The 27,858-nt window shown below is 35.8% G+C and overlaps 2 protein-coding genes across 12 annotated transcripts in view; one reads left to right on the top strand and one right to left on the bottom strand.

Moving 5' to 3' along the window:
* The window catches only part of TASOR (transcription activation suppressor), a 51,402-nt gene extending 29,117 nt beyond the window's left edge, over positions 1 to 22,285 (top strand). The window contains exons 12-24 of one of the 6 annotated variants that reach the window (XM_077776649.1): positions 947 to 1,019; positions 1,119 to 1,190; positions 2,558 to 3,259; positions 6,503 to 6,909; positions 8,161 to 8,302; positions 9,566 to 9,625; positions 12,889 to 13,823; positions 16,373 to 16,495; positions 17,747 to 17,906; positions 18,587 to 18,695; positions 20,157 to 20,335; positions 20,504 to 20,668; positions 21,554 to 22,285. In XM_077776649.1, coding sequence (XP_077632775.1) covers positions 947 to 1,019; positions 1,119 to 1,190; positions 2,558 to 3,259; positions 6,503 to 6,909; positions 8,161 to 8,302; positions 9,566 to 9,625; positions 12,889 to 13,823; positions 16,373 to 16,495; positions 17,747 to 17,906; positions 18,587 to 18,695; positions 20,157 to 20,335; positions 20,504 to 20,668; positions 21,554 to 22,086 — 3,660 coding nt within the window. In that variant the 3' untranslated portion in view covers positions 22,087 to 22,285. Of the gene's footprint in view, positions 1 to 946; positions 1,020 to 1,118; positions 1,191 to 2,557; positions 3,260 to 6,502; positions 6,910 to 8,160; positions 8,303 to 9,565; positions 9,626 to 12,888; positions 13,824 to 16,372; positions 16,496 to 17,746; positions 17,907 to 18,586; positions 18,696 to 20,156; positions 20,336 to 20,503; positions 20,669 to 21,276 lie in introns of all 6 variants that reach the window. The other 5 variants (XM_077776653.1, XM_077776650.1, XM_077776651.1 and 2 more) reach the window with 5 other exon arrangements.
* A 1,016-nt stretch (positions 22,286 to 23,301) lies between these two features.
* The window catches only part of CCDC66 (coiled-coil domain containing 66), a 49,133-nt gene continuing 44,576 nt past the window's right edge, over positions 23,302 to 27,858 (bottom strand). For all 6 annotated transcript variants that reach the window (XM_077776659.1, XM_077776657.1, XM_077776656.1 and 3 more), the window contains 5 exons: positions 26,821 to 27,302; positions 26,277 to 26,317; positions 25,256 to 25,494; positions 24,920 to 25,044; positions 23,302 to 23,544 (listed from right to left, as the gene is read on the bottom strand). In XM_077776659.1, coding sequence (XP_077632785.1) covers positions 23,458 to 23,544; positions 24,920 to 25,044; positions 25,256 to 25,494; positions 26,277 to 26,317; positions 26,821 to 27,302 — 974 coding nt within the window. In that variant the 3' untranslated portion in view covers positions 23,302 to 23,457. The remainder of the gene's footprint in view (positions 23,545 to 24,919; positions 25,045 to 25,255; positions 25,495 to 26,276; positions 26,318 to 26,820; positions 27,303 to 27,858) is intronic.

The raw sequence follows: 27,858 nt of genomic DNA on the forward strand, positions 1-27,858 counted from the left end.
ATCCTTCAAAATCCAGCTTAAGTATACTCTCAGTATTTCTTTCAACCATAAATAGTAATTTCTCTCTTCCTGTTGTTTTATAAATCTTTTTGAGAACTTTTCTGTCTTGACTATTTTTTGATACTGTGTTACTCTCTCTACCCAATTATAAATTTCTCTCAAGGCTCTTGTGTTGCTTATCTTTGAAGTTATTTCTGACAAGGCAAATTGCTTAGCTGTGAAATATGTTCATTAACTATGTTAAAAAATTAGAAAATAGCAACACATTTCATTTGAGATTAGCCACTACACACAGAAAGGCAATGTTTGTGCTGTACTTGTTTTATATTCCCAACATCCAACACACTGCCTTGGCAACTAATAATATGCTTTTGAATTGCTGATGAGGATATTTCAAGTGTTTAGTTTGGCCTTTACATTTTCGCTTCAAGAAAAAAATCAACAAATGGGGCACCTGGGTGGCTTAGTCGGTTAAGCGTCCGACTTTCGCTTGGGTCATGATCTCGCGGTTCGTGGGTTGGAGCCCCGCGCCGGGTTCTGTGCTGACTGCCAGCTCAGAGCCTGGAGCCTGTTTCAGTCTGTGACTCCCTCTCTCTCTGACCCTCCCCTGCTCACGCTGTCTCTCTCTCTCTCTCTCTCTCTCTCCTAGAAATAAGCATTTAAAAAAAAAAGAAAAGAAAAGAAAAAAATCAACAAGTTGGTTTCACAGTTAATTAGGGGAATTTTTTCAGTAGTATTTTCTTTTATTCTGAAAAGTAAGGAATTTTTATATGATTGGAATTCTGTTAATCAGAGAGTAGAATTTTTAATTTAGTCATTTTATTTTTCCTAAAGAAAGATGATCAATAACTTATTGTTTTCTTTATAATTAGTTGAAACTAGAGTGTCTTTGCCTTATGAGTAATAATAAAACAGATGCAACTTCTTCCCTGTCCCAAAAATGCAGGTTCTTGTTAAACCTTTGGGAGACCGAGGATACCTGTTTCTTCTCTCTCCTTGTCAAATGGTTTCTCCATATGGTAGGTGATCTCTTTAATTTTTAAAGTTCTTTTTAAATATTTTAGTTAAAACATTGCTAATCAATTTGGCTTCTGTTTTTTTTTGTTTTTTGTTTTTAGAACATCAGATTGCCAAGTCTCGAGTCCTACATGCTTTATTTCTATTTCAAGAACCTAGAGGCATAGTTCCTTGTAAGTTGAATATCTAAATCTAGTTACTTTCAGATACTTAACATTTTATTGAAATTTTCCAGACAATTGACTATACATTTTGTTTTCATACATTTTGGGAAATCCTGGGAGTATTAGGAGGTATTAGCAAAATAAAAACACATTGTATATGACTTGGTTGTTTTTTTTTTTTAACTATGAAAAATTCTTTGATTGTTTTTCAGTGTTTTCACTAACTAAATATTGACTGTAATTATTAAAATACTATAGCTTAGTTTTTAGGGTTTTATATTATTATTAGCTTAGTTCATTTTTGCATCCAAGTTTTAGCAACAGTAAAAGAATCATGTGCTAGCATAACTTTAGGCCATTTAAAATTTAAAAATTTTTCACACTGATTTTTTTTTTTTAAACTCAAGTTAACATAATAGTGTCACCTTGGCTTCAGGAATAGTAGAACCCAGTGAGTGATTCATTTTGTTACATATGACACCTAGTGCTCATCCTCAAAAGTGCCCTCCTTAATTCTCATCACCCATTTAACCTATTTCCCCACCAACCTCCCCTCCAGTAACCCTCAGTTTGTTCTCTATATTTTTCACACTTATGTTAGAGAAAATTTGCTATTCACTGTTTCTAAGAACATACTTCAATGCAAAATTCCTACTAATGGTTTTCACTGTTAGATTAAGAATGATATTTCCTATTTTTTTTTCTTTTTTTTTTTTTTTTAATGTTTGTTTGTTTTTGAGAGAGTGCAAGCAGGGGAGGGGCAGAGAGGAGATACAGAATCTGACACAAGCTCCAGGCTCTGAGCTGTCAGCACAGAGCTTGATGTGGGGCTCGAACCCATGAACTGTGAGATCATGACCTGAGCTGAAGTCAAACGTTCAACCGACTGAGCCATCCAAGCGCCCCAGGAATGACATTTTCAATTGTAGCCACTTGGTGCCTGCATATCTGCTTATGGGGGTGGAACATTTTATGTGTAGTTAAAGTTGTTATAGTATATCAGGAAGGAGTAACCTTGCTATAGGTTGTAGTACTCTTTCTGGGAGCCTCAGATCTTGGCCTACTTCTTTATTTCTCCTTACATTTTGCTTGCCATCAGTTGAATTGCCTAGGGACATAACGAATTGAAGATCTTCAATGAATGGGTGTTTTTGCCTTTACCGATATGTCCTGCGATTTTGTTTTAATTTCTTATTGGCCTGTTTTTAGAAGCATGCTATTCATAGATTTCTATATTACATATATGTATTAGGGTACATATTACTAGTTGGATTCACCATTAATGTATGAATATTGCATTTCTCTGACAACATATAGATCTGTATTTGATTAATTTCTTGCTTGCTAACATGGTTCGCGTTTTTGTTTGTTTACAGCACAAAAAGGTTCAACTAATGCAACACCACAGAAGAGACATGAGAGCATGACAGATGTATTAAAAATAACTCAGTTTTTACAGTTTGCTTTGATTCAGTGTCGAAAGGAATTCAAAAATATGAATACTATAAATTTTCATTCTGTTGTTGAAAAGTATGTAAATGAATTTTTTAAGCGAGGTTTTGGTTCAGGTAAACGAGAGTTTATCATGTTTCCATACGATTCACGATTAGATGATAAAAAATTCTTATACTCAGCTCCAAAAAATAAATCCCATATTGATAATTGTTTGCATGCCTATATTTTTCGGCCTGAAATGTATCAGTTACCAATTTGTAAATTAAAAGAGCTTTTTGAAGAAAATAGAAAACTTCAACAGTTCAGTCCACTTTCAGATTATGAAGGCCAAGAAGAAGAAATGAATGGTACAAAAATGAAATTTGGAAAACGAAATAACTCCAGGGGTGAAACTATTATACCTAGAAAGCAGAAGTCCTCTCATTCTTTGGATTATGATAAGGATAGAGTCAAAGAATTAATTAATTTAATTCAGTGTAGGAAAAAAAATGTGGGTGGGGACTCAGACACAGAAGATATGAGAAGCAAAACTGTCTTGAAGAGGAAGCTTGAGGATCTACCTGAAAATATGAGAAAGCTCGCCAAAACCAGTAATTTATCTGAAAATTGCCATCTATATGAAGGTAAAAATATCAGGTTGCTTTTACATAGTATAAAAATAACAACCAAAAATGAAGTAGTTCTGTCCTTTCCCCTAGTACAGGGGTCTGCAAATTGCAGCCTAAGAGCCAATCGAGTCTGTCCCGTGTTTTTGTAAAGAAAGTTTTACTGGAATAAAATGACGCTAATATATGTCTATATGGCTGCTTTCACACTATACTGGCAGAGTTGAGACAGAGACTGCTTGGCCCATGAAGCCTAAAATATTTATTGTCTGGTTCTTTACAAAAAATAGTTGCCAACTCTTGCCTTAGGACATCAGATTTCTGAATTGTATAGCTTAGGCTAATATGGGGAAAATAAAGTATGCACAACTGTTATCCTATTAATTGGAGTTCTTGTCCTTTTATATTCCTTTAATTATATAATTGGAAAAGTACATTGACTGTTGGGTTTTTTTAGCATGTTGCTTAATGAAAGGAACCTTCTGAGCTTTAAAATTTCTGAGATGCATACACTTTGTTTTCCACTTGAGGAGCCCAGTAATATGTTTGGCTTTTCCTTTTTTGTATTTTTCTATATTTTGTTTCACTTGACAGTAAAAGACAGAAATGGGAGACCCTAAACTGTCTTTCAGTATTGCAAGTAATATAAAACATTTTTTCATCTAGAATTTTAAAATACTAAAATAAGCTTGAAATGTGTTCTTTGAGTTTAAAGACGTTTGAATTTTGTGCTGCTGCTGTTCTTGATTATGGCAGATCTCAGTATCCATTCCTCGTTTACTGAGCTGTTTTACTTGAATGTGTTCAATTCAGTGGGTCTCAGAACTAACTAGTTTAAATCAGTGTCTTTATTGTACTATTCTAGCAATCTGCTTGTATCCTCACTTTTCACTTACCTGCTTTCCTTAAATTCCTCTCTTCCTGCACATATGATAGCCACTAGTCACGTGTTATTATTTAAGTTTAAATTAAAATGAAGAATTCATTTGATGCATTATACTTGCTATATTTTATAAGCCATTCCACTGTATTGAAATAGCACAGATAGAGGAATTTCCATCATTGCCGAAAGTTCTGTTAGACAGTGCTGTTGTTTTCAATCTTTCAAGTGTTCTTTCTTCACTTGACCTGTGTTCTTTTTCTTTCCAACATTTTCATCTTATTCTTACCTTTGCATGGCTTTCCTGGCATCTATCACTCATTTCAGTATCACATTCTTCCAATCTTAGCTTCTGTATTCATCTTTCAAAGCTTTTTTTTAAATATGCTGCCATGTCCAGCCTGAGTAACCATGATTCCACTCTCTTTTCACATGTTCTTTGATTAGGGCTCATTTTTCTCCAGAATATGTTACGGTCAGCAGTTTACTTCTCTTTCTGTCTTCCTGAATGAAACATCTTTGATTTCTCTCAGGCCTCATATCTTTGCAGTTCAGATTGCTCCTTAACTTTCTGGCTCTTTTCCTTGATGGTTTTCATCTCCTTTATCTTATATTGTGCTGACCTGTTGACATTACTGATCTGCAGTGTCTTATACTGTTGACCTCTCTGTCTTAAGAATTAAGTGCTTACTATGTGCCAGGTGCTTTACACGTATGGATTCACTTAGTTCTTGAGTGGTAGACATTATTATTCTTATTTTTCAGATGAGAACAACATCTCAGAGAAGGTAAAGAATTTTACCTCAAGTTACATAGTTCACTAATCCATATTTAATCCATAATTTAGTTGCGACTGACTGTAAAACATTGTTCCTAAACTTGGCTGTATTTCCTAGCACTGAGCACATAATGGTCAAGATACTTAAATTTCAGTACTGTTTTAGCTGATAATTGACTAATTTTGTTAAAAATGTAAAAACAATAGTTGTGGGTGACAATCAGGCTTTATCAGTAATTAAAATGATGGGAAAGCCGTGCTAATTATAATAACTTGAAGGACAAGCAGGGCAGGGGAGAAGGGAGAGAGAGGTTAAACTGGAACTAGTGACAGTCAGACTTGTATTTCTAGGTGTTCTGCATTTGTGTTTCTTTTTAGTCATTTTGATTTTTTAATCTTCTATTTCTGAAAAAAAAAATACCCTCATCTTGATTTGATGGTGAATCCACTCACTTTATAAGAGGTAACTTCCTATCCTTCCTACCCCCATTCACATTAACTTTTTTGAGGTATGATTTATATATAATGTACCCACTTTAAGTGTACAGTTTAAAGATAAGTAAGTTTTGATAGCTATGTTACCACCACTCCAATATATAGAACATTTCTATCACTCCCAAATGTTGCCTTGTATTCATTCCTTCGTAATCTCACCCCTCCCCACCACTGATCTGCTTTCTGTCTCTATATAATAGTTTTTCCTGCTTCTATAGTTTTATAATTTCATGTAATTAGAATCTTACAGTATATACTATATTGTTTCTAACTTTTTTTTTTTGGCTGTGGTACATTATATACTTTGCCTAAATTGGAAATCATGACATCTACCCAGGTTTTACCCTCCTTCAGCATTAAAAGCACATGACTTTCTGAATGTCTTCCTTTTGCAGGTTTTAAATACATTGGTTGTCCAGATTACCCAGATTTATATCTGCTTAGAACCATGTCTTAATGTGTTTTCTCTCATACTGCTTTTTGGTCTTAGTGCAGGTTTGGTGTAGATTTCTTTAGGATGATTTTGTATTTCTAATAGCTTTGTTATGGTAATCTTGCCATTCAAAATAAGGTTTTTGATTATAAGAATATCAGTTATCTTAAAGACAATCTAGTAAGTATAGTGGAGATCGAAATCAAATTAAGTCATGATTTGTTTTTTAGTAGATTTAAATCTAATCTGCATATCTTCCTAGTATTTTGCAAAGTAACAACTATACAGATATTTTCTATAGTTTTCAAGTCACCTGATAGACTTTAGGATTTTGGTAATAGAGTTTAAGGTAAATACAGTACAGGTATTAATATGTGTTATTCATACTACCAACATGATGTCTGAGTTCATTTCTTCATTAATACAATTTTAAAATTATGAAAATAAGCTTTCGTTTATGGGAAATTTTAGTTCTGTGCCAAATTTTAGAACCAGTCATAACTGTAAAGAAAGGGAAGGCTATTCTTGTACAGACTAAGCCAGTGGTTTGATTGAATTCCTTCCCACAAATGTCTTATGATAATTAAGTTTTAGATATACTTGACTTTTTAAATTTTTATATTACATTCTAAATTTAACTTTGAAAGATGGTTTTTCTGTCTTCTTTCCCTTCAGAGTCTTTGCAGCCTATGGGCTCTCTTGGGCATGATGCTGATTTGAGACCGCAGCAGCAAGATACCTCTAACTCTGGTGTTGCTGACATCCATCGGCTGTTTAATTGGCTGTCAGAAACACTAGCAAATGCACGTCATTCCGATGCGTCCTTGACAGACACAGTCAACAAAGCCTTAGGATTGAACACTGATGATGCCTATGAAGAGTTGAGGCAAAAGCATGAGTATGAGTTGAACTCTCCTGCAGATAAGAAAGACTATGAGCAGCCTACTTGTGCAAAAATTGAAAATGTGCATTTTAAGGGTACTCAGAGCCCATTGCTAGAAGTCAGTACATCATTGTTAAAGTATCCTGTTGCTGTTTCTACCAGTGAAGTAGGCACTGACCATAAACTACATTTGAAAGAAGTAAGCATATGTCTTTTGATTATCTTTGTTGCTTTTGTGAATGTGTGTCTGAAAGAGGATATAGGTGTGTTTCAATGGGTTTTTTTTCCCTTTCAAAAAGAAATTACATTATTACAATGAAATTATCCAGGATAGTATTTTTAAGTTACTCCTGTTAGAGGGATAAATGTAGATGTAGTTGTTTTCCTTCCGGCTTATAGGATTATGTATATAGGCTTATATATAAAGTTGAATCCTCAAAACATTGATTGGTTTCCTATTGGCAGTACCAAAACCCAAAAGTGAGGCAGATGAGGTAACCACAGCCTGCATATGTATTACAAACAAGATTAGGTACTTCGTATTTTTCATGCAAATAGGAATGGAAAGTAAGCATCCTTTAGGATTACCTCTGAAGTGTGACTCAGCATTGCTTGACAGGACATCTAGTTTGTTTATTATATGAGCTTAAAGAGTACTCATCTCTAGCTGAGAAGTAACCTTATCCCCAGGAAGTGGCTGCATCTCTGGGTAATAAACAATAATAGGAGAGCACCATATTCCTACTGGCTTATTTCTAATTTTCTCTTGCTTCTTACATTTCTTCCCTGCCTTTGAATAAAAGGTGTATGTATGTCCCCAGGTTTTCTCCATGTAGTTTTAGGATATTATTTTAGGAGAAGGATGATGGCAGGATACTCCCTTGGGGAAGTATGTAATTTATGTAACTAACTTAAATTATTAACATTTCCTGACATGTTTAATATTCTAAATCAGGTCAGTGACAGCATTGGCCAAACCTAGCCCATTGCCTATTTTTGTAACTAAAATTTTCGTGGATCATAGCCATGCTCATGTGCTTAGGTATTGCCTCTGGCTGCTTTTGTACTACAGTGGCAGAGCTGAGTAACTGGCCCACAAAGTCTAAAAATTTGGTACTTTACCAAAAACCAACCTCTGCTCTAAATCAACATCAAATTATGTTTTGAGGAAAAAAATTATGCTTAAAGACTAGAGTGTTAAAACTTTGCCATATCGATTTTACTCATTTGTAATGTTTAGATTGAAACTTGTGGAAAAAATAGTTGTTTAGGGGCTCACTGTCTGGCTTTGTTATTGCAGCACGCGACTCTTGATCTCAGAGTTGTGAGTTCAAGCCCCATGTTGTGTGTAGAGCCTATTTTTTTTTAAAAAAAAAGAGAAATAATTGTTTATTCTTGACATAAAAGTTAATTGAAAAGAAAGCTATTGAATATGTACTCTAATTTTTAGGATCCAAATTTAATTAGCATGAATAATTTTGAAGATTGCAGTTTGTGTCCCACTGTTCCCATTGAACATGGATTCCGCAGACAATCTAAGTCAAATGATGTTGAGGAGACTGAAATACATTGGAAACTGATTCCAATTACAGGTAAGAACAAGTATACTGAGACTTAGGTTTGCTTGGTTTTACTTAGGGACCAGTTTTCTGATGGGTTTCATCTTGTCTAGATTCCATTCTTGGGTTAGTAGGTAATTCATCTTACTTGGCTCTGACATCTTTGGTATCTTATTTTGAGCAGTGTAATGTTCATTATTGAGTGTTGCTGTTTTTGGTCAGTATCAGCAAGTATGTGCAAAACAGCCTATAAAATCAGGGGGATTTAAAACATACGTACCTTCCTATGGAGTTTAGCACGCAGACTTCCAACTGAAAATTGTGGACGGAAATGGAGTTTCTAATAAGGTGAGCTAGTAACAGATGCAATGAAGGTCTTTGGGGTAGCAGATTAAATATTGTCTCTCAAATTATTAAAGCAGACTTTGCCACAATAAGCTATAATCTAAGAAGTGGTCATGTTGAGGTTCATCTATTTGAAATTAATTTGATTTCTTAATTATTATCTTAGAGCAATTAGGTCATTGTAGAGAATGCCCTAAAATGGTCAAATGCAAAAGTCCCTAGAAAGCTTATTGAACCATGGGGCAAGACTGGGTTAGCAAATGTTGAAAGATCATTTTGCAGTATTCTAATTTCTCTGTGCAAACATACATATATATATACACATATATACATACTCTTAATATTCAAAGTTCTTACTCATCTTTGTTAGCTAAGCGTTTTTGGAAATATTCCCAGGGCACATCTTTTCCATTCCTAGACCTTTATATAAACTTTAAACAAACAACTTTTTGCTAAAAAATAAGTAGACTAGCTTGTGACCCAGAACCTACTGAGACCTCCAAGGACTCTGAGAAGAATTTCTAAAACTTGATGAGTTTCCATGGGCTTCAGCACCATTCTCTACTCAGTACCTTACCAGAGGGGGGAAGAGGCTTAGGAGTGATGGTAGAGAAGCAGCTGGTACTTAGGAGCTGGAGGTGTCAGTTTGAGTGGGAGGAACAATAAGAAAGTAGGCAGTACAAAATAATTATCTTAACCATTCCTCATTTAGGCACCTTCATAGTTAATGTTCAGAGTCATTTGAAGGCACAGCATCTAGCTGTTGATATTCTGTCATCACCTGAATGGAAAGGGAAGCAACTTTCTATTTCTGAATGACCCTTCTGGATTATTTTAGGCAAAAGATGGAATACTTGGATTTGTTAGCATTTGGGGTTGTCTGAAAGGTGCTTAATAGGTATCACCAATATCTGAAGAGAGTCTACAAATCTAATGGATGCTTTCCCTCAGGAGGGAATGCAAGAAGCCCAGAAGACCAGCTGGGGAAACATGGTGAGAAACAAACACCAGGTGAGAAGGCTCCCTTTCCTTTCTTCCCAATGTGCCCTTCTTCGGAATTGCTACTTGCATTTCTGGTTCTCCATCAATAGGGCATCATTTTAAGTTCTGTTAATGACAGAAAATTTGGATAATATCATATTTACATTTAAATCATTATTTGATTTGTATCAAATATCCTTATACAAAGAATGTGTTCCAAGAAGTCACTGAATAATTCTTAGAGATTAAGTTTTCTTTACCTATGGTGATTCTCTCTGATATGATAACTTGAGAAGACTGGAATATTTTTCTTAATTTGTTTCTGCAGAATATCCATGAGAAGCAGTCTTCAAGTTTCAAGTTTAAAAACTATTAGGATTAAGACCATTTATCTTTTAGGTACATTATTCCTAATCTTGAATTTTTTGACCCAGTTCTTCTTCTAATTATTTAAATAAGGTGATATAATTAAGAGATTAGGAAACTTTGGGATTCCAGAAAGTTACAGATGTTGCTGATTGGGTAGTTGCCATTGGTTCCTAGAAGATCTTTTCTTTTGTTGGAGATCAATTGAACATCTCTGGAAATGGCCATAGACATTATTTTCTTGCTTAGAGTTTGGTGGTCGGCCTTTTTTGTTTCCATTTCGTTGTATCTTACTCTTTCAGAAATCTTAAGTGGTGGTTTTTTTTTCCCCCCCTAGTTTTGAAGAAAAGCTAAGTGTCTTTTAATTTTAGCACATCTTTACGGTTTTCCTCTCTTTGGGGATTTAGAAAAAGAGTGAATAGTTTTCTTCAAGAAAATCTTTGCCTCCTCCTAGGGAAAGACGACCCCAAAAAGCAAAACAGGAATAACAGATTTATGACATAAAGTGCATAAATCTTTAGTGCCCAGCTTGATGGATTTTTACATGTATATACACTTAGGTTACCACTATCCAAATGGAGATGTAGAACATTTCCAATACCCAAGGTTTTCTTTTTGTATGCTTGTAGTCAGTACTCTCCCTGACCCAACAGTAACCACTAATCCAATTTCTTTCACAATAGATTAGTTGACCTGTTCTTAAATTTAAGGTAAATGGAACCTACATATGTCCTGTTTTGTTTTTGGCTCTTTCACTCAACATTATGTCTGGAATTCATCTATTTTGTATCTGCCAGTAATTTTTTCTTTCTAGAAGCAGCGGGGTATCTTGTTTATGCTTCACCATGCTCCCTCAGCATCTGCAGTCCTCTTTTTTGGCATACCCATCTTTTATATTTTGTGTTTAAAAGTGTAAATACCTGAATGATGCTGCCTTTAGAGAACTCACTACTCCTCTTCCACTTAAAAAACCTGCAATGCTTGAATGTCAATAGAAAACATGTGTTATTGATATTGACGTGTTTTTTCTTTTATATAGTTTATTGATGAAGACATTTTTTAAAATAATAAAGTCAGTGTTAGTAATTAGAATCATATAGGAGAAATTTGTGCAAAATACAATTAGGTGATGATCATTTGCTATTTTAAAAGGGATTTGTTTAGAGGGTTTTTCCTTAATATGTATTTATTTTTGAGGGGGGCTTGAGCACGCATGTGCATAGGAGGGGCAGAGAGAAGAGACAGAGGATCTGAAGCAAGCTCTATGCTGACAGCAGAAAGCCCAATGTGGGGCTCAAACTCACAAACCACTAGATCATGACCTGAGCCAAGGTTGGACACTTAACTGACTGAGCCACTCTGGCACCCATTGAGTTGTTGGGGGTTTTTTTGTTTTTGTTTTAAGTTTATTTTTGCGGGAGAATGACCACAAGTGGGAGAGGGGCAGAGAGAGAGACACACACACACAGAATCCAAAGCAGGCTCCAGGCTCTGAGCTGTCAGCACAGAGCTCCACACGGAGCTTGAACCCACGAACTGCGAGATCACGACCTGAGCCGAAGTCAGACGCTTCACCGACTGAGCCACTCAGGTGCCCCTAAAGCTCTATTTCGCTTTTTAGAAAAATTCCTTTTATCTGTAGCTCTTCAAGTGTAAGCTTATTGGTCTGAACTACAGCTATACATTTTGGGAAGCAGGTATTTCATTTGATGAAATAATACATAATCAGAAGTTTAAAAATTATAGGTAGTCTTCTGCAACCCATTTGTTATATAAGATACAATTTAAAATGTATTTTAAATGTTGTAGCTTTAAGAAGAATGTTCTGTATCCCTGAGTTATTTTATAGAACTTGAATTTTCTGGTTTATTGGTTTCATACAGTTTTAATTCTTACCTTGGTACATTGGATATTTTTGTCCCCTTCTCTTCTACCTGTAGACCTGTTGTGGTCTTGCTGACAGGTGTCTGTGCAGTAGTTAATGGGTGGAGTGGCTCATGGTAAATACCAAGAGTGGTGGAGAAATGTCACACGCTGACTGCTGCTGAGGCTGTTAAAGCCGTTAGGAAAGTCTGAGTGTGAGGAAACACAAAACCGAATGTGTATACCTAGGTGCAGACTTGAATAGAGAATTCACTATATCTTCAGGGTACTGTGGTTTTGAAGACTATACTTGTACCTGCACTTCTTCATATGGAAGTACTATTTCATAGACTACAACAGCAGTTTGTTAGGGAATATTTGCTAAGATCTAAGGAAATTTTTAAAAAAAATTTTATAATATCATCTAGGCAAAGGTCATGAATTTTTTCTTTTCCTAAAAATATTACTATAAATTGTTGTTAAACACATTTTTCCCTTGTCTTTTAAAAAAGGACTTAGGGTGTCTGTTTTGAACTATAGTTTTAAAAACATACTGTGTTTTGATTATAGAATATCTGGGGAAAAAAAGTACTATCTATGGATTGCGCTGGTTGTCAGAAGTCAGAGGTATGGTTCCATTAACATCAGGTAGCTAGCTGAATGACCTCTTCATCTCAAGGGTGTTACTGTAATGCAGATAAGAAATATATTCTCTTCCATATTACTGAGCCTTTTTTTCCCTGATCTATCTGGGAAGCAGAAATAAGCAAATGACTTAATTTATATTGGTGCCAATGCCAAATTGGCATTTGTTCAAACACTTCAAAAGGAATCAAAGAAAATAATATCCAGACTTGTTACTGTAGCTACTGAAATCCAAAGACCAGCCATAAATAGGGCACATAGAAAATAGGGTTCACATCATTATCTGAGATTTTTATTCTGCCTTCTAGTACATAATTAATTCTAAATATATACTTTGATCTGACATTCCTATTATGAGTTCATGTTTTCAGGTGTTATTTTTTGGATTGCTCTTACAATAATGAACTCTTCCTGTATAGGTATGAAATCACCAGAAGAACAACTGGTGTGTCTGCCACCGCAGGAGGCCTTTCCTAACGACCCCCGGGTAATAAGTAGACAGAGAAGTTCTGATTACCAGTTTCCATCCTCTCCATTTACAGACACACTAAAGGGCACCACTGAGGATGACGTGTTGACAGGTCAGGTGGTGACAGTGGAAGAACAGTGTGTGCCAGCAGCAGAGCCACCCACAATGAGTGAAACCACAGAGAGGACAGTGTTAGGAGAGTACAATCTCTTTTCTAGGAAGATAGAAGAGATTTTGAAGCAAAAGAATGTTTCATATGTCAGTAGATTTTCCACACCTATTTTTTCAACACAAGAGAAGATGAAACGGCTTTCTGAGTTCATATATTCTAAGACTTCCAAAGCTGGTGTACAGGAGTTTGTAGATGGCTTGCATGAGAAACTAAATACTATTATTATCAAAGCATCAGCCAAGGGTGGGAATTTGCCACGGGTCAGTCCTAATGATTCTGGTACTAAGATAGCATTGAATCCTCTGGGAAAGCCTGTCATTCCAATATCCTCAAGTGACTTCAACAATAAACAGCTCCTTGAGCCACTTTGTAGTGATCCTTTGAAAGACACCAACTCCAGTGAGCAGCATTCATCTTCATCCTTGGGTTTAACTGAAGTAGAAGTGAACCAGCCACACCATGCCACAGAGTTAATGGTGACTTCTGACCATACTGTACCTGGTGATATTGTCCGGGAACCAGTAGAGAAAGAAACAACAAAATCGCCCAGTGATGTAAACATTTCTGCCCAACCAGCTCTTTCAAATTTTATAAGCCAATTAGAACCTGAAGTATTTAACAGTTTGGTTAAAATCATGAAAGATGTCCAGAAAAATACTGTGAAATTTTATATTCATGAAGAAGAAGAGAGTGTGCTCTGTAAAGAAATAAAGGTAACTAAATGAGAAGGTAATAGTAATGTTTTATAAACTTGTCTTGTTGGGTCTAATGTCTATAAAATGGATTTTTTTTTCTTTGTTTTTAAATGTTGACCATGTACTTTCATAATTTAATACAGAGTGAAATAAAAAAACTAGTAAGTTCGATTAAATTTAGAACCTGTGATCTAAGGATCCTAGAATTAACATCTTGTTTTATTGGGTGGTATTGAAGACCATTTGTATGTATACTGCAAATACCTTTAAACTGTTGATTCAGAGATTTTAAACGCTTCCCACTTTGGTCTTTAATGAAGGGGAGGGAAAGAGATAGAGGAAGCTGTCAGTGTTTATTACCTCTTATGGGGTTTTTATCAGTCAGATAAAAAAAACTGGGGATGACCTAATGATGATATATGTAATCTTTTGGCATTTTCTTGATACCCTGGTCATGTCAGGATTCCCTACAGCCTTTTTGATCAGAAAACATTATCCTGAAAGATTCCCTAATCATGAAAGATTCCTCACTGCAAGGTATATTTTTTCTCCTGAAGCTACAGAGTAAGACTAGTGTTTCAAGTATTTGATTTTTAAAAATACATGCGTGTATTTATGTGTACAGATACCTAGGTATGTAAAATTTATAACATTAGGTAAATTATAACAGGAACAATTATATCGTTTTAATATTAACAATTAGCATTCACTAAACTACAGGATTTCAATTTAAGGGAATACTATAGGTTTTAAAATAAATGCCTGCTCCCATTTATAGAATTTACTTACCATGATGAGTTTCTGCTTGTTTTGTTAGAGGAAGCAGAAGGGACTATAAGTTAAGGGCCTTGTAGCCTACAGTGGCCCACAAACTCTGTGCTGCCAACATGTCCTGAGCCTTTGTCAGTTTGGGGATATCTGTGATGTCAGCATGTTTCATCTAGTAGAACATGAAGGGCATGGAAATGAAGAGGGAGGAAGAGTGCTCATCTTGGAAAGATGAAATCAGACTTACTAGGAGTTCCTTGGTTGCGTTTTTGCCCTGTGTCATTGACTGTAGAGCTTCTTAACATTTTCCACTCCTAGCAACATGATCAATACTTGGGGGAGCAATAGCAGTGTGTTGTGGGGCCTAGATGAGAGAATAGAGTTGACATTGTTTTCCAGTGTGCTCAGCAATATTCCACCTTCTCCACCATATTTTTAAAACTAATTGTAATACACACAGGAAATGCATTGACTTATGAATGGTGCATTTAATTCATTCTATAATAGAATAAGTCATATTTTTGTTACATAGAAGAAGAAAAGGATGTGGCATGTTTTATAAATCTGGTAAGAGGTCGGAACTTTGTTTTAATCAATACACATTGGAAAATATCCAACAAAAATGTTACAATAGAGTAAAAAAGACTATGAATAAAATTTTAAGTTTCCTAAGTATTTCCAGAGTCAAACTGATTTATTATTAGAGGAGTTCAATGGTCTCATCTAAAATCAACTTGCATTTAAAGCTTCTTACTGTAAAAAGACCAAAAATTATAAGCCAGCCTGTCAGACAGTATTTTACTTTCTCATTACCTGACTGTAAGCTGCCCAGAAGCTTTAATCTAATAGTCTAATAATACAGAAGATGCCGCTTTATTTAGTTTAGGGCTACACGGAAACATCCTCTTTGGGGATGACACTTGTAGACCGTTCTTGGCAGAGCAGTAGACTGGTTGTGAGGCAAGCTGGGTTTAGATTCAATGGCTGTCTAACCAGCTTTACCAATCTTGAGAAAATTAATCTGCTCCTGTATCTGTGAAATGAGGAATGTGACCTCTAGGACCCTCAGTTTACCTCACACTTAAGGATTCCACCAGCAAGCAAAGAGCAAAGGAAACTGCCTGTACTACTACCAGGTGTCCTTTGAAAGGTAGTACCATGTCACCAGTATGGAAGGAGGTATTAATTAGAGGGGAGGGTCTATTTTAGCTGAAGGTATAAACTTGACAGACATAACTAAACAGTGTATTCACACTGTATACACTGAATACAATAATTGTATACACAGCCATCATATACACTGAAGCTCTGAATGAACGACTTTGGGACTGTTGTGAATTAAATGAGCTACAGTAGTCAGAAAAGAGCTTTATAACTGAAGAAGTATACTGTCGACCTTGCTGCAAATAGCCAAGGGCCTGCCTTTGAGTGGAGTGGAAAATAGGAGTAAGGAAGTGGTTGATGATTGGACTCTGGGTTGCCCACAATAAATAATGGAACTGGGTTAAGAACCTGGCTAATTCATTGTTCTTATGGTTCTTTCTATTAACCACCATTGGCATTTACTTAGTTTTGACTGCGTAGCATTGTAACATTGTAACTGTGGCCATTTAAGCTCTGAGCTATAGATTGTTCTATAAGAACAGTGGACTTGATAATCTCTAAGGTCCCTAGAGCGTAAGGGACCTTACTAGTGTTCTAACAGTAGTTAAACTTGCCAGTTTATCTTGCATTTCTGGTGTTAAATGAATATTTGCAAAAAAACTTTTTAATGTTGATTTAGTTTTTTTCTTTAACAGGAATATCTTATCAAATTAGGCAATACAGAATGTCATCCAGAACAGTTTTTGGAAAGAAGATCAAAATTAGATAAACTATTGATTATTATTCAGAATGAAGACATTGCAGGTTTCATTCACAAGGTAGATTATTAAGTCAAATTCACTGTTATTTTGGCTATAAAAACTCCCTTATTTAAAATCTTACTGTCTTTGAGACTGAAGCTGTTTGTTTTTAAAATATCCTCATAGGGTCTAAAAGAGAAAACTTCAAGGTTGGGAGGTTTAGGGCTTGAGACCTAACGATCCTTCTGTGAATCAGCTTGTGATAAGTTTGTACCTCTGCAAAATTTTAAATTGTGGCACGTCCCAGACCCTCCCTGTCACTCATTAAGACTAGGAATACTGACTCCTTGAATGTCAGTGGGTCTGTGGACTCTTTATATTATCATTTTTATGTGTATGTCCCAGGTAAAACCTGTTTGTACCCTCTCTTTGCCATATCATTTCCCCTTTCCGTTGCGGAGGTACCCCATCCAGTCTTCTGAGCCTGTCTCAAGTCCTACTGCCCTTTGAAGGCTTTCCTCATTGTTCCAGTATATAGGCTCTTGCCCTCTCAATTGTGCCTGCACTCACAGGGCCAGACAAGTTGGCCTATATCATTCTGTTTCCAAGTCTGTTGTAAGCACCTTTTCTTTTCTTTTTTTTCTTTATTTTTTTTTTTTACAAATAGTTTATTGTCAAATTGGTTTCCATATAACACCCAGTGCTCATCCCCGTAAGTGCCCTCCTCCATGCCCATCTCCCCCCTGCCCCCCACACCCATCAGTCCTCAGTTTGTTCTCAGCATTCAAGAGTCTTTCATGGTTTGCCTCTCTCCCTCTCCCCCACTATTTTCCCCCTTCTTCTCCCCCACGGTCCTCAGCTAAGTTCCTCCTAATCCTCCTATGTGTGCAAACATATGGTATTTGTCCTTCTCTGCCTGACTTTTTTCGCTCAGCAAAACACCCTCAAGGTCCATCCACATTGCTACACATGGCCCGATTTCATTCTTTCTCATTGCCGTGTAGTATTCCATTGTATAGATAAACCACATCTTCTTGATCCATTCGTTCCTTGATGGACACTAGGCTCTTTCCATGTTTTGGCTATTGTTGAGAGTGTAAGCGCCTTAAGAGCATTCTGTTCATGGTATGCACTGAATACATAAAGGTTGACTTACGTATTTGAACATGAGAATATTATTTTTGTGCTTGGTTTTCCAGAAGCAACACACTAATATAGGTGAGCTGTAGTGCATTTTGTGAGACTTTCCTTGTAGGTCACTTCACACTTGAGTCTTAACCATTTCATTCTCTTATCTGTCCTTATTTCTGTTTTTGTTTGGCTTAATAGGTACCTGGCTTGGTGACTTTAAAGAAGCTCCCTTGTGTTAGTTTTGCTGGTGTTGATAGTCTGGATGATGTTAAAAATCATACATATAATGAATTATTTGTATCTGGAGGTTTTATTGTGTCTGATGAATCCATTCTAAATCCAGAAGTTATCACAATTGGTAAGATTTGTGCATTCTTTTGAGCATGAACTTCTGTCTTTCCTAGGTTTTTCTCATTAATGACCCATGCATCTTTGTTTATTTTTAAACTTTATTTATTTTGAGAGAGATATAGCACATACGAGCAGTGGAGGAGCAGAGGGAGAGAGAGAATGAGAATCTCAAGCAGTCTCCACAGTGTCACCACAGAGCCTGATGCAGGGCTCAGACCCACAAACTGAGATCATGACCTGAGCCGAAATCAAGAGTTGGACATTTAACCGACTGAGTGACCCAGGCACCCCAGTGACTCATGCTTTTTAAATGTCTTGTCCATTCTGCCAATCACAGATATCGAATACATTCCATCATTTTCTTGAGGTTTTATTGCCTCAAATTTCTTAGTCTTTGCAAATAATTTCCTCTAAACCTGGTATAAAGCAAGGCTCTCTGCTCCTACTGCATTTGGATCACTTCTGCTTTGTTGTTATCATCATGTTTTTTGGGTGTTTTTTGGTAGACATTCTTAAATCTAAGAGTATATATAGCTCTCTGTCTCCCTCAGAGGGAAAAAGGGAGGGGGGGCAACACTACATAGGAAAGTAGGTGTGTGTATAATATCAACAAACATTTCTTCCATCATTCAGTTGTGGGTTGACTATTATTTATTGAATTAAAATGAATTTCATTATCTCTAACAGAAAACCTTAAAAATTTTTTGACATTCCTCGAAGAACTTAGTACTCCTGAAGGAAAATGGCAATGGAAAGTCCACTGTAAATTTCAGAAGAAACTAAAGGAATTGGGCAGGTAAGATTTGAGAAATAACTACATAATGGTTGCTTTTTTAAAATTTCATTTTTCTGTGTTTATAGATTATCAGTGCTGCTCAGTTTTCACAGATGTCTTTAGCCACTCTTTAGGGAATGTCGATAGTATTCTAGACTATTTGGAGGGAAGTAGTAGTATTTAGGTAGAATTTTGCTTAAGTTGAAGTTCTAGGTATGTATATAGGTAAAATGGTTTTCATCTTTGCCACTTGAGCATTTAGATTAACCAAGATGGAATAGTCTGCTGCCTTTTTTTTTTTTTTTTAACCAAACTATATATGCCAACTATGTCAGACTCTTTCCCAGTTGAGGACTAATTTAGGCAGCTAATCTAGTGACACACATACATACTGAGACAAGGATTAATCCCAATATGATAAGGGGATTTGTGATTAGGACATTCATTTATGGAAGTAGGTGATTTCCAGCATGCCCAGTGGTTCTTAGACTCCTAGTCAGCTTGAGGGTTCCACAAATAATGATATAATCAGAGGAGTTTGGGATACTGTATCTTACTACTGGAGTCCGTATAGTGTATTTACACATTTAAGGATGTGAGAGACAAAGACTTCTGTTCTACGGGGGCACTTGGATAGCTTATTCAGTTAAGTGTCCAACTCTTGATATTGGCTCATGTTGTGATCTAAACGATTGTTAGATGGAGCCCTATGTTGGGCTCCTCGCTGAGTGTGGAGCTTGCTTGGGATTCTCTCTGCCTCTCCCCTGCTCACACTTTATCTTTCAAAAAAAAAAAAAAGTCTACATTTTGTCAGCCAGCATTTCCTAAACTTAGACTACAAAACACTTTTTTTTATACCCTAATATCTTCTAATCCCATGGAACACTTAAGGAAATTCATGCTTAAAGAAATGAAAAGTATTTAACTTTTTGTAGTAATTCACTTTTTTAATACTTATTTTATCTTCAAATCATTTCAAATAGGCATTGGTAAAGCCTTACTTTCGTATACCAGATAATAATGAGGCCCAAAGGTGTACACAGTACCCTTATCTTCCTGACATAGTAATTTCTACCACTTGTTGCCTTGTGCTTGGAGGTATAGAAATAGCTTAGAGCCATGTATTTTTTTGAAGGGAACATTTATGCATTTTTTTTTTGTCCGTGTCCTTCATTCAAGTTCTAAATTAGTAAGCTAAAGGGAACTGTTGTTTTTTATTAAGCAAAATGAGATTTTAGCCTAAGCTGATAGCTGTTTCTCAGGCTTTTGCACCCATAAAAGCTCCTGAACTTACATGTGGGTTGCACAATTCCTGCTCCCCTCTCTCCTAGTGAATGAGAAACCCATTTACCAGGCAGTAAACTGAGTAGTGCAGTTGTCATTGGTTGCCTCAATTGAGAAATTAGTACGGTTTTAATTTGAAGCAAACACTTCTGTACTATAGAAATACAGATCCAGATATTGAACTATTTAATTTCACAGATTGAATGCTAAGGCTCTAAGTCTGCTGACACTTCTGAATGTCTATCAGAAGAAGCATCTGGTTGAAATTCTGTCGTACCACAATTGTGATTCACAAACTCGAAATGCACCAGAATTGGATTGCCTTATCAGACTTCAGGCTCAGAACGTACAGCAACGACACATAGTCTTTTTAACAGGTAAAGGGTGCCTTTAAACTTTCTATTGTGAATGTAGGAGTGTGGATGAAAGAATTTTGGGGGCCTGTGGTAGGTGTTGAACACTTTTATGGAGGCCGGGGGCAGGCACCATCATCTGTCTATATATATTTTCAAGTGTTTTATGCTCAAAACTTGTTTTTAATTTAGAAAAGAATATCAAGATGACTTCCAGTTATACAGATAATGGAATAGTGGTTGCATCTACTGAAGACTTTATGCAAAACTTTAAAAATCTTGTGGGCTATCACAACTCAATCACAGAAGAAAACCTTCCACTGCTTGGTGCTAATGAGAATCTTGAGTCGCAGTCAGGTAACTTTTCAGTAGTTTTCCTTTTCTTTAAAGGCAGACAGAAAAAGAGGAACGGTATTGTTTCATTTTCATATAACAAAATGCTGGTCTTGAAACTCCTCACCCTCCGTGTAAACAGCTTCAGGGGAATGTTTCAAGGCACCAATGATTTTTATATTTAGCATCCACAAAATCTGCTCATTTATACTGTAGTCACTACAAGCTGTTAAGAGTTACTGTGTGTCGCATATTATAGTGTAGGCATTTTGTCTTTGAGGGTATGTGAGCTTTATTGGCTGCTGTTGTCAGCAAAGGGGTTCTATTTTTAAAAGGAGGACACCAGATAATGGGGATTTAGCACTGGGCTACTAAATCTCCCCAGATGTATAAAGCAATTTAATTACAAGGTAGTAAGGGTTATCCATAGCTTTAGTCCTTTGTGAGAATGGCCTCTGCTTTGGTTCCAGGTTTTATGTTAGATGAAAGATGTAATTTGTTTTTGAGGAAAAGCGGAGATGATCAAACATTTGATAGAACTAACCAGTTTAGTCATAATCCAATGAAGCTAGATGTCAAAATTTTTATTTTTTATTTGTCTTGTCAAATACTGAATTACCGTATAACTTTAGATGCTGTTTTGACATTAACCCCTTTGGAGCTGGGAGTTGGGATTTCCCAACATTAAACGTGAACACATTTCGCAGAAGCTTTTAGCATCGGATTATCTGGACATTCACACCTAGTGTGAGTGTTGTGACTAAGTGAACTTGTGGCAGAAGACCAAGCTTTAAGGGATTGTGGACTTGCAGACCCTGACGCATTATATTGTGTGAGTAGTGTATAATTTTAAAACTTAAACAAATTGTGTATTTCAATAGAGGAGGACTTTTTGTTTTTTAAATGTAGCTCTTTTAGAAAACGATGAAAAGGATGAAGAGGACATGTCTCTGGATTCAGGGGATGAAATCTCACAAATAGAAGTATGCAGCAATTTTCATTCAGAAATATTGGCGAAAGAGACCAAAGGATCACGTGGAACAGATCAAAATAAGAATATTCAAATTGAGTTGCAATCGTCTCTTGACGTGCAAAAAAGTTTATTAGAAGATAAGACTTATCAGATTGATTCTGAAGAGAGAGCTTCTGTTGCTCTAGCGTGCTCTGAAGGAGAGAACAGCAGTTCAACTGAGCAAGATGCATATAGCAGCTTTCAGGTTTATCACAGTCAATTACATATGTCCCATCAGTTTAGTCATTTTAATGTTCTCACTCATCAGACATTTTTGGGGACACCATATGCCCTTTCATCAAGTCAGTCTCAAGAAAGTGAAAATTACTTTTTATCTGCTTATACTCAAAGCTTGGATAGAGATAAATCTCCATCTCCATTAAGGTGGGGGAAAAGTGATTCTTCCAGGCCGTTTTCAAAAGAGAAATAATTATAGTAACTTTTTTTTGAAACAGGTTGTTATGGACTTTTTCTGTTTCTTATAAGTGAATTAACAATTTATATTTCATTTCTAAACAAAAAGGTTTCTTGTCCTTTCTCAAATGTTTTTCCCCTCTTATTTAAATCATGATGGCCTGTAACAGTTGAAGCATCTGAAAATTGAAATAAATATATATATTTTTAACATATATTGTACTTGAATTATCTCATGTTGGCACTTTTAAGTTTTACATTTATATGTCACCTGTACTTGGACTTCAAATTGAAGCCTATTTTATATATAAAATTAGATATTTGCAAGACCATAGTAAACAATGGCTTTTCTCCTCCCCCCCCCCCCCCCCNCCAATCAACTATTGTATTTATTTTAAGCTTTTGTATAGTGTTTTTATACAGGTATAAGCCAGTAATGTCAATAAATATTTACAGGATTTGGCTCAATACCTCAAGATTTAAGACTTAGAACTTTAATACCATGCAGCATTATTTTTATCTTTAAGCTTAGCCATGTAAAAATTGCCTGTTGCTAAAATTTTGCTCAAACTTTTATTTGAGGGTATTTAATAATTAATGATTTTCAGTGCTTACTGTGGTCCTTGACTTACTCAAATTCACTTTCATATTTCAAAAGATAGCTTTATTAAAGGCATTGAACAAATTTGGAACTTTGCTATGGATTTTTAAATTGGTAGTCTTAGAAAAATGTAAGTATATTTTTAAGGTGTTAAACAAACACTTTAAGCACTGTTCTAAAAATAACTTTAAATTCACAGATAAAGTATATGGGGATAAATTTTAAAACTATACTGCTCATAACTGCCTGCCATTACAAATGCAAACTGTTTTTGAAAACTTGTTTCTACAATAAAAGTAAAAAAAAAAATTTAGAGAAAAGAAATACTAAATCATCAGCTACTTTTTTGTAAAGTTGGGATGTGTTAAGTCAGACCTTCTTTTGGACCCCTCAGAAGAACTGAGAATCTGAGTTCTAACCTTTTAAATCTTTTTATAGAGTAAAATACCCAACTGATTATTTCAGTAATAAGCTACATAAGTAAGTGTAGAAGAACGTTGTCTGTGAACAGGTCAGAAACCTGTCGTAAGGTAAGTAGAAAGTGTTTTTACAGGACTTAAATCCCTAGATTGTGATAGAGCAGGAAAAAAAATTTTTTTTACTACTAAGCTTTACAAAATGTCTGTTTTATTGTAAAAAATATATATACACAGTGTTGTACTACATAATGTACAAGTTTTAAATAAGCATTTTAAAAATCTAGGTTATTTGGAAAATACAATTATGCAATGAAGACATTTTATAATTTAGAAGACCACAAACATGAAGCATTTGATTTTTCTACATTTAAAATGAAGAACTAAAATTCTCTTCTCGATTTGCAGCTAAAGGCATGAGATTAGTTTCCAACTCCCTTTGCTTCTGGAGAAGGCCCTGAAATCACATTGATATGTTAGTAAGGTGTGCAGCAGACTTGCAAATTGTTCCTAATTTACATTTCAGCCCTGCTAACCCAGATTTCTATTTAGTTTTAAAACCTGTAATTAAGTTCCATTACTTGGCCGTAGCTTAAGCTTTGTCATGCTGAATTTTAACCACTCAAAAAAACTTACTCACTTGGATGTTGTATATCCAAGATTATCTTCTTAGCATAAAAACCAAGTGGGATGATTCTTAGTCTCCCTAAAAATGGGGCTGAAATCCCCCAATGGCATGGCTCTTACACTAGTAATGAGACACACTGAAGGAGTGTCCACAAACATCCAGTGTTTATCTTGACTGCACTAACCTTAGTGGCTTAGACAAGGCCCCGTTAAAATAAGATGTGGCTACTATACAGGTGGGTCACTGTGTACAATCATATTTTCCTGCCTCTTGACCTCACAACTTTTACCTCTATTAAGAAAAGTGCCTTGTCACTTTGAAGATATTTACTACTTGTTACATAACTCAATCTATATGTAACCAAAGCTAGCATTTTGAGAACTGAAGTTACCTTCTACATAATTCTGTTAGTGTGGGTGATTTTCTAGCTCTGTGAGAAAGAATTCGTAAGCAATTCTTGAATCAACAATCTGAAATGCAAGAGGCATTAGCAAATGACTGGACATGGAAAAGGGTACTCCTCAAGTGGCAGTTTATTTTTCCTAAGCTGACAGAAAAAGGTTATAGCCTTAAATAGTGAATGTGTTATCAGATTTTATTTTTACTTGACAATAATTGGTCTAGGAGAAGATGTAGTCTGATGGGGTAAGGTCATATGCTAAATTTCACACCGAATTATTCTTTGGGACTTGGATCAATGTTCTGTTCTGAGCACTGCCAACACATTCAATTTAAAAAGTGTGAACTGCATTACTGAGAGTTTATTAAAGCATAATTGTGTATTTTCTGCTTTTTGTTTTAGGGCCTTACTGATCATGTTTTACCTTTCAAATGTATGCTTTTTTTCCCATTCAATAAAATTGTCTTAATATTAGAACTGTCTCATGAGTTCATACTGGGAAGATTTTTAAAAGGCTAAAAGATGAATTTTTTTATGTGGAAGAAGTGACATAAACCATGTAACCAATTAGGCACTTTAAGTAAAACGCTTAGCCATTCCAACACAGCCTTCCAGGAGCTCCTGAGGGGCTTGGTCGGTTCAGCTCTCGACTCAGGTCATGATCCCAGGATCGTGGGATCCAGGATGTGAGATCGAGCCCTTTATCAGGCTGCACGCTGAGCATGGAGCCTGATTAAGATCCAACACACCACCCTCCACTGAACAGTTAGTTACATCCACACCTGGTGAAAAAGCTCATCATACCTGTCTCAGTTCCGATAGTCCCTTAAGGATTGCTTGTTGTCGATCCCTGTTTTTCAACAAGTTAGGATTAAGAAGTGGGTCCCTGACGCCAGAGTCAAATAGTTGTCCTTGTTCTTGGTCACAGTCTGAAGCCAGATGAAAGCAATATGTCAAATATAACTAATATGATACAACCCTATCCTACAGTAGTCTAAGGATTCATGAATAAACTTAAGAAAGTACCAAGAAAAAATTAATACATATTCAATTAAAAATTTAGTAATGCACCCCAAAATGGAAATTCTACCTCTCCTGGCTAAGGGCAGGAATATTAATTTGGATTTTGAATTTACTTACCATGTGGATTTTGGTACTGAAGATCCGGGGTTAATGGCCTGGACAGTGGTGCATTTGGATCAAGGTAATAGATCTCATTGGTTCGGACATAGGGGATAAACTGGGATGGTTCAGAAACCCCAGGTGTTGTTTCTGTTTGACTGCTTTCTAAGATCAGATTCTCTCTTTCATAATTATTTAGTGTCTGAGTTTGTTGTGTTCTGTTTTTCACCACTGGAGCTGGTGGTGGTGACTGAGACCTGTATTCAAAAAAACGCAATTAAGGACCAAGAAGCTTTAATACAGAATTATGTATCTTAGATCAAGCATATCTGCTCTTCAATCACATTTGATTTACACATTTCAACTTATCCTAAATGCAAAGCCTTTAAGGAACACTACATAGAGCAGTGAGTTCTAGGAAACTTTTCCTAAATGGGAACAGAATATGATCAGTTTTTACTTGGAAAGGATATATACAGTATAGAGGGGAAAAAAGAGCATCAACATTAGGTGGGTTAACTTAAGCCTAATGTTTCCCCTTAGAATATTCAGCATAAAATAATATACTTAACATAATAATATAACTTAACATTTGAACTGAACTTGTTAGAACTCTAAACCATCTGGTTCAAAGGCATAAAATAAAATTTCTAACACTCTAAATCCTACTGGTTAACTGCATTTTTCATTATCCCTACTAGTCATTTTTTCATCCAAGTACAATGTCTATTTCACTGCTGACGTAACTAGAAATTCCAACTATTTCATCTAAGTCTGCAGACAACAATACCTTGCCTATGTTCTACCCAGGATGTTTATTTATTAGGCCCAGTCCAAATTGGGCTTTCAAATTTTAGATAAAATGCCAGCCACCTTTCTCTTAAACCTCTGCCTCACATGGAAGTCTGATACTTTTCTGTTACTGACTTCATATATGCTCATGTTTTCATGTCACCTATATTCTGAGCAAATAGTTTGTACTTCTGAACCATATACACAGCACTAAGTAGCTATGGAATCAATCCAGTCCATGACATACCTTTTCTTGCTGAAATCATTAATTTTCAGAGGATCTTCTTCCTGAACGGTAAATGCAGAAAGGAGTAACAGTATTGCCTTACATCCCCACAAATACTTCTGATGATTACTTGCTGAGATAATCTGAGGGCAACATCTGAATAAGATACTGGATGATAGGAGATTTTAGTAATATGTGACCTTGTAAAATTATCCTGTCAATACGGACAATAAATAAGAATTCTGAATGGCTATTTGAATAATGGAATTATGAACAGCATTAATCTATACAGGGTTTAAGTGTCAAGTTTTTATGTAAAGGACCAGACAGCTTTGTGGGCCATGTGGTCTCTTGCAACTACTCTAAGCCAGGCACAGACAGTTCATAAAGGAATGAGCATGGCTATGTTCCTATAAAACTTGATGGATTTGCTCATGGGCCATGGTTTGACAATCTTTTATAAGCTAAAGCACAATTCTTAAACTCTGCATGTAAGGAACTCGGTTTTCAATCTAGAAACATCAATCCATACTTCAAAATATATTTTAAGAAAGAGGAGTTTTACCTTTTTCACTGGATGCCACTTGAACCTTGGCTCAGTTTCTTGAGATGAAGGAAAAACTGGTGAAGGGCCTCTATTCTGAGAGAGTTGTCCAGGACTGTTTCTTTCTACCAAATTAAGCAGTTCCATCTGCCTTCTTACTTTTTTTTCTTCTCTCTGCTTTTGAAGCTGTTTAGGGTACTTTTCTGATGCTGGAATATACCTTTTGAGTGGCTTATTTATATTCCAATCGGGCCTTTTAGGACATTTCTTCGTAAGTTTTGTTTTCTCTGTCTTTGTGAATTCATTACACTGATCATTATACCAACTGTTTTCTTTTTCTAAGTTGGCTCCTTTATCCTGATTTATTAATTCTTGTTTGTCTTTCTTAGTGTTAAATTGTTCATTAAATTCTGCAGGAATCTCAGGGGATGAACAATTTATAATTTCCCTCTCTATTACTGATCCACAGCATGACCCTGCATTGGTGAACGTTCCTGTATTATCTAAAAAGAAAAATTTCAAAGGATTAATTTTAATTGTAGTAACACAAAATTTTTTTTTCCCAAAGGTTTTACATATTTTTTCTTTTCTATTTTGTTTTTGTTCTGTTTTTTCTTTTCAAAGTAAATTCTATACCCATTAAACAACTTCCCATTCCTCCCTCCCTCCCTGCAAGTTCCTGGCTACCACCATTCTACTTCATTTCCATAAATTTGACTACTCTTAAGTACTTCATATAAGTAGGATCCTACAGTATTTGTCTTCTTGGGGCAGGCTTATTTCATATTAGCATAATGACCTCAAAGTTCATCCATGCTGCAGCATGTGTTACAATTCCTCCTTTCTTAAGGCTGAATAATATCTACCATTGGAGGTGTCTATATACCACTTTCTTTATCCATTCATCTGTCAAGGGACATTTGGATTGCTTCCACCTTTTGGTTATCATGACTCATGTTGCAGTAACACTGGTGTCCAAATATCTCTTCAAAACCTTACTGAAAAAGGTATACACCCCAAAGAGAAATTGCTGAATCATATAGCAATTGTATTTTGAAT

Source organism: Crocuta crocuta, unplaced genomic scaffold (assembly GCF_008692635.1).
Source record: "Crocuta crocuta isolate KB4526 unplaced genomic scaffold, BGI_CrCroc_1.0 scaffold87, whole genome shotgun sequence".
Lineage (NCBI taxonomy): Eukaryota > Metazoa > Chordata > Mammalia > Carnivora > Hyaenidae > Crocuta > Crocuta crocuta.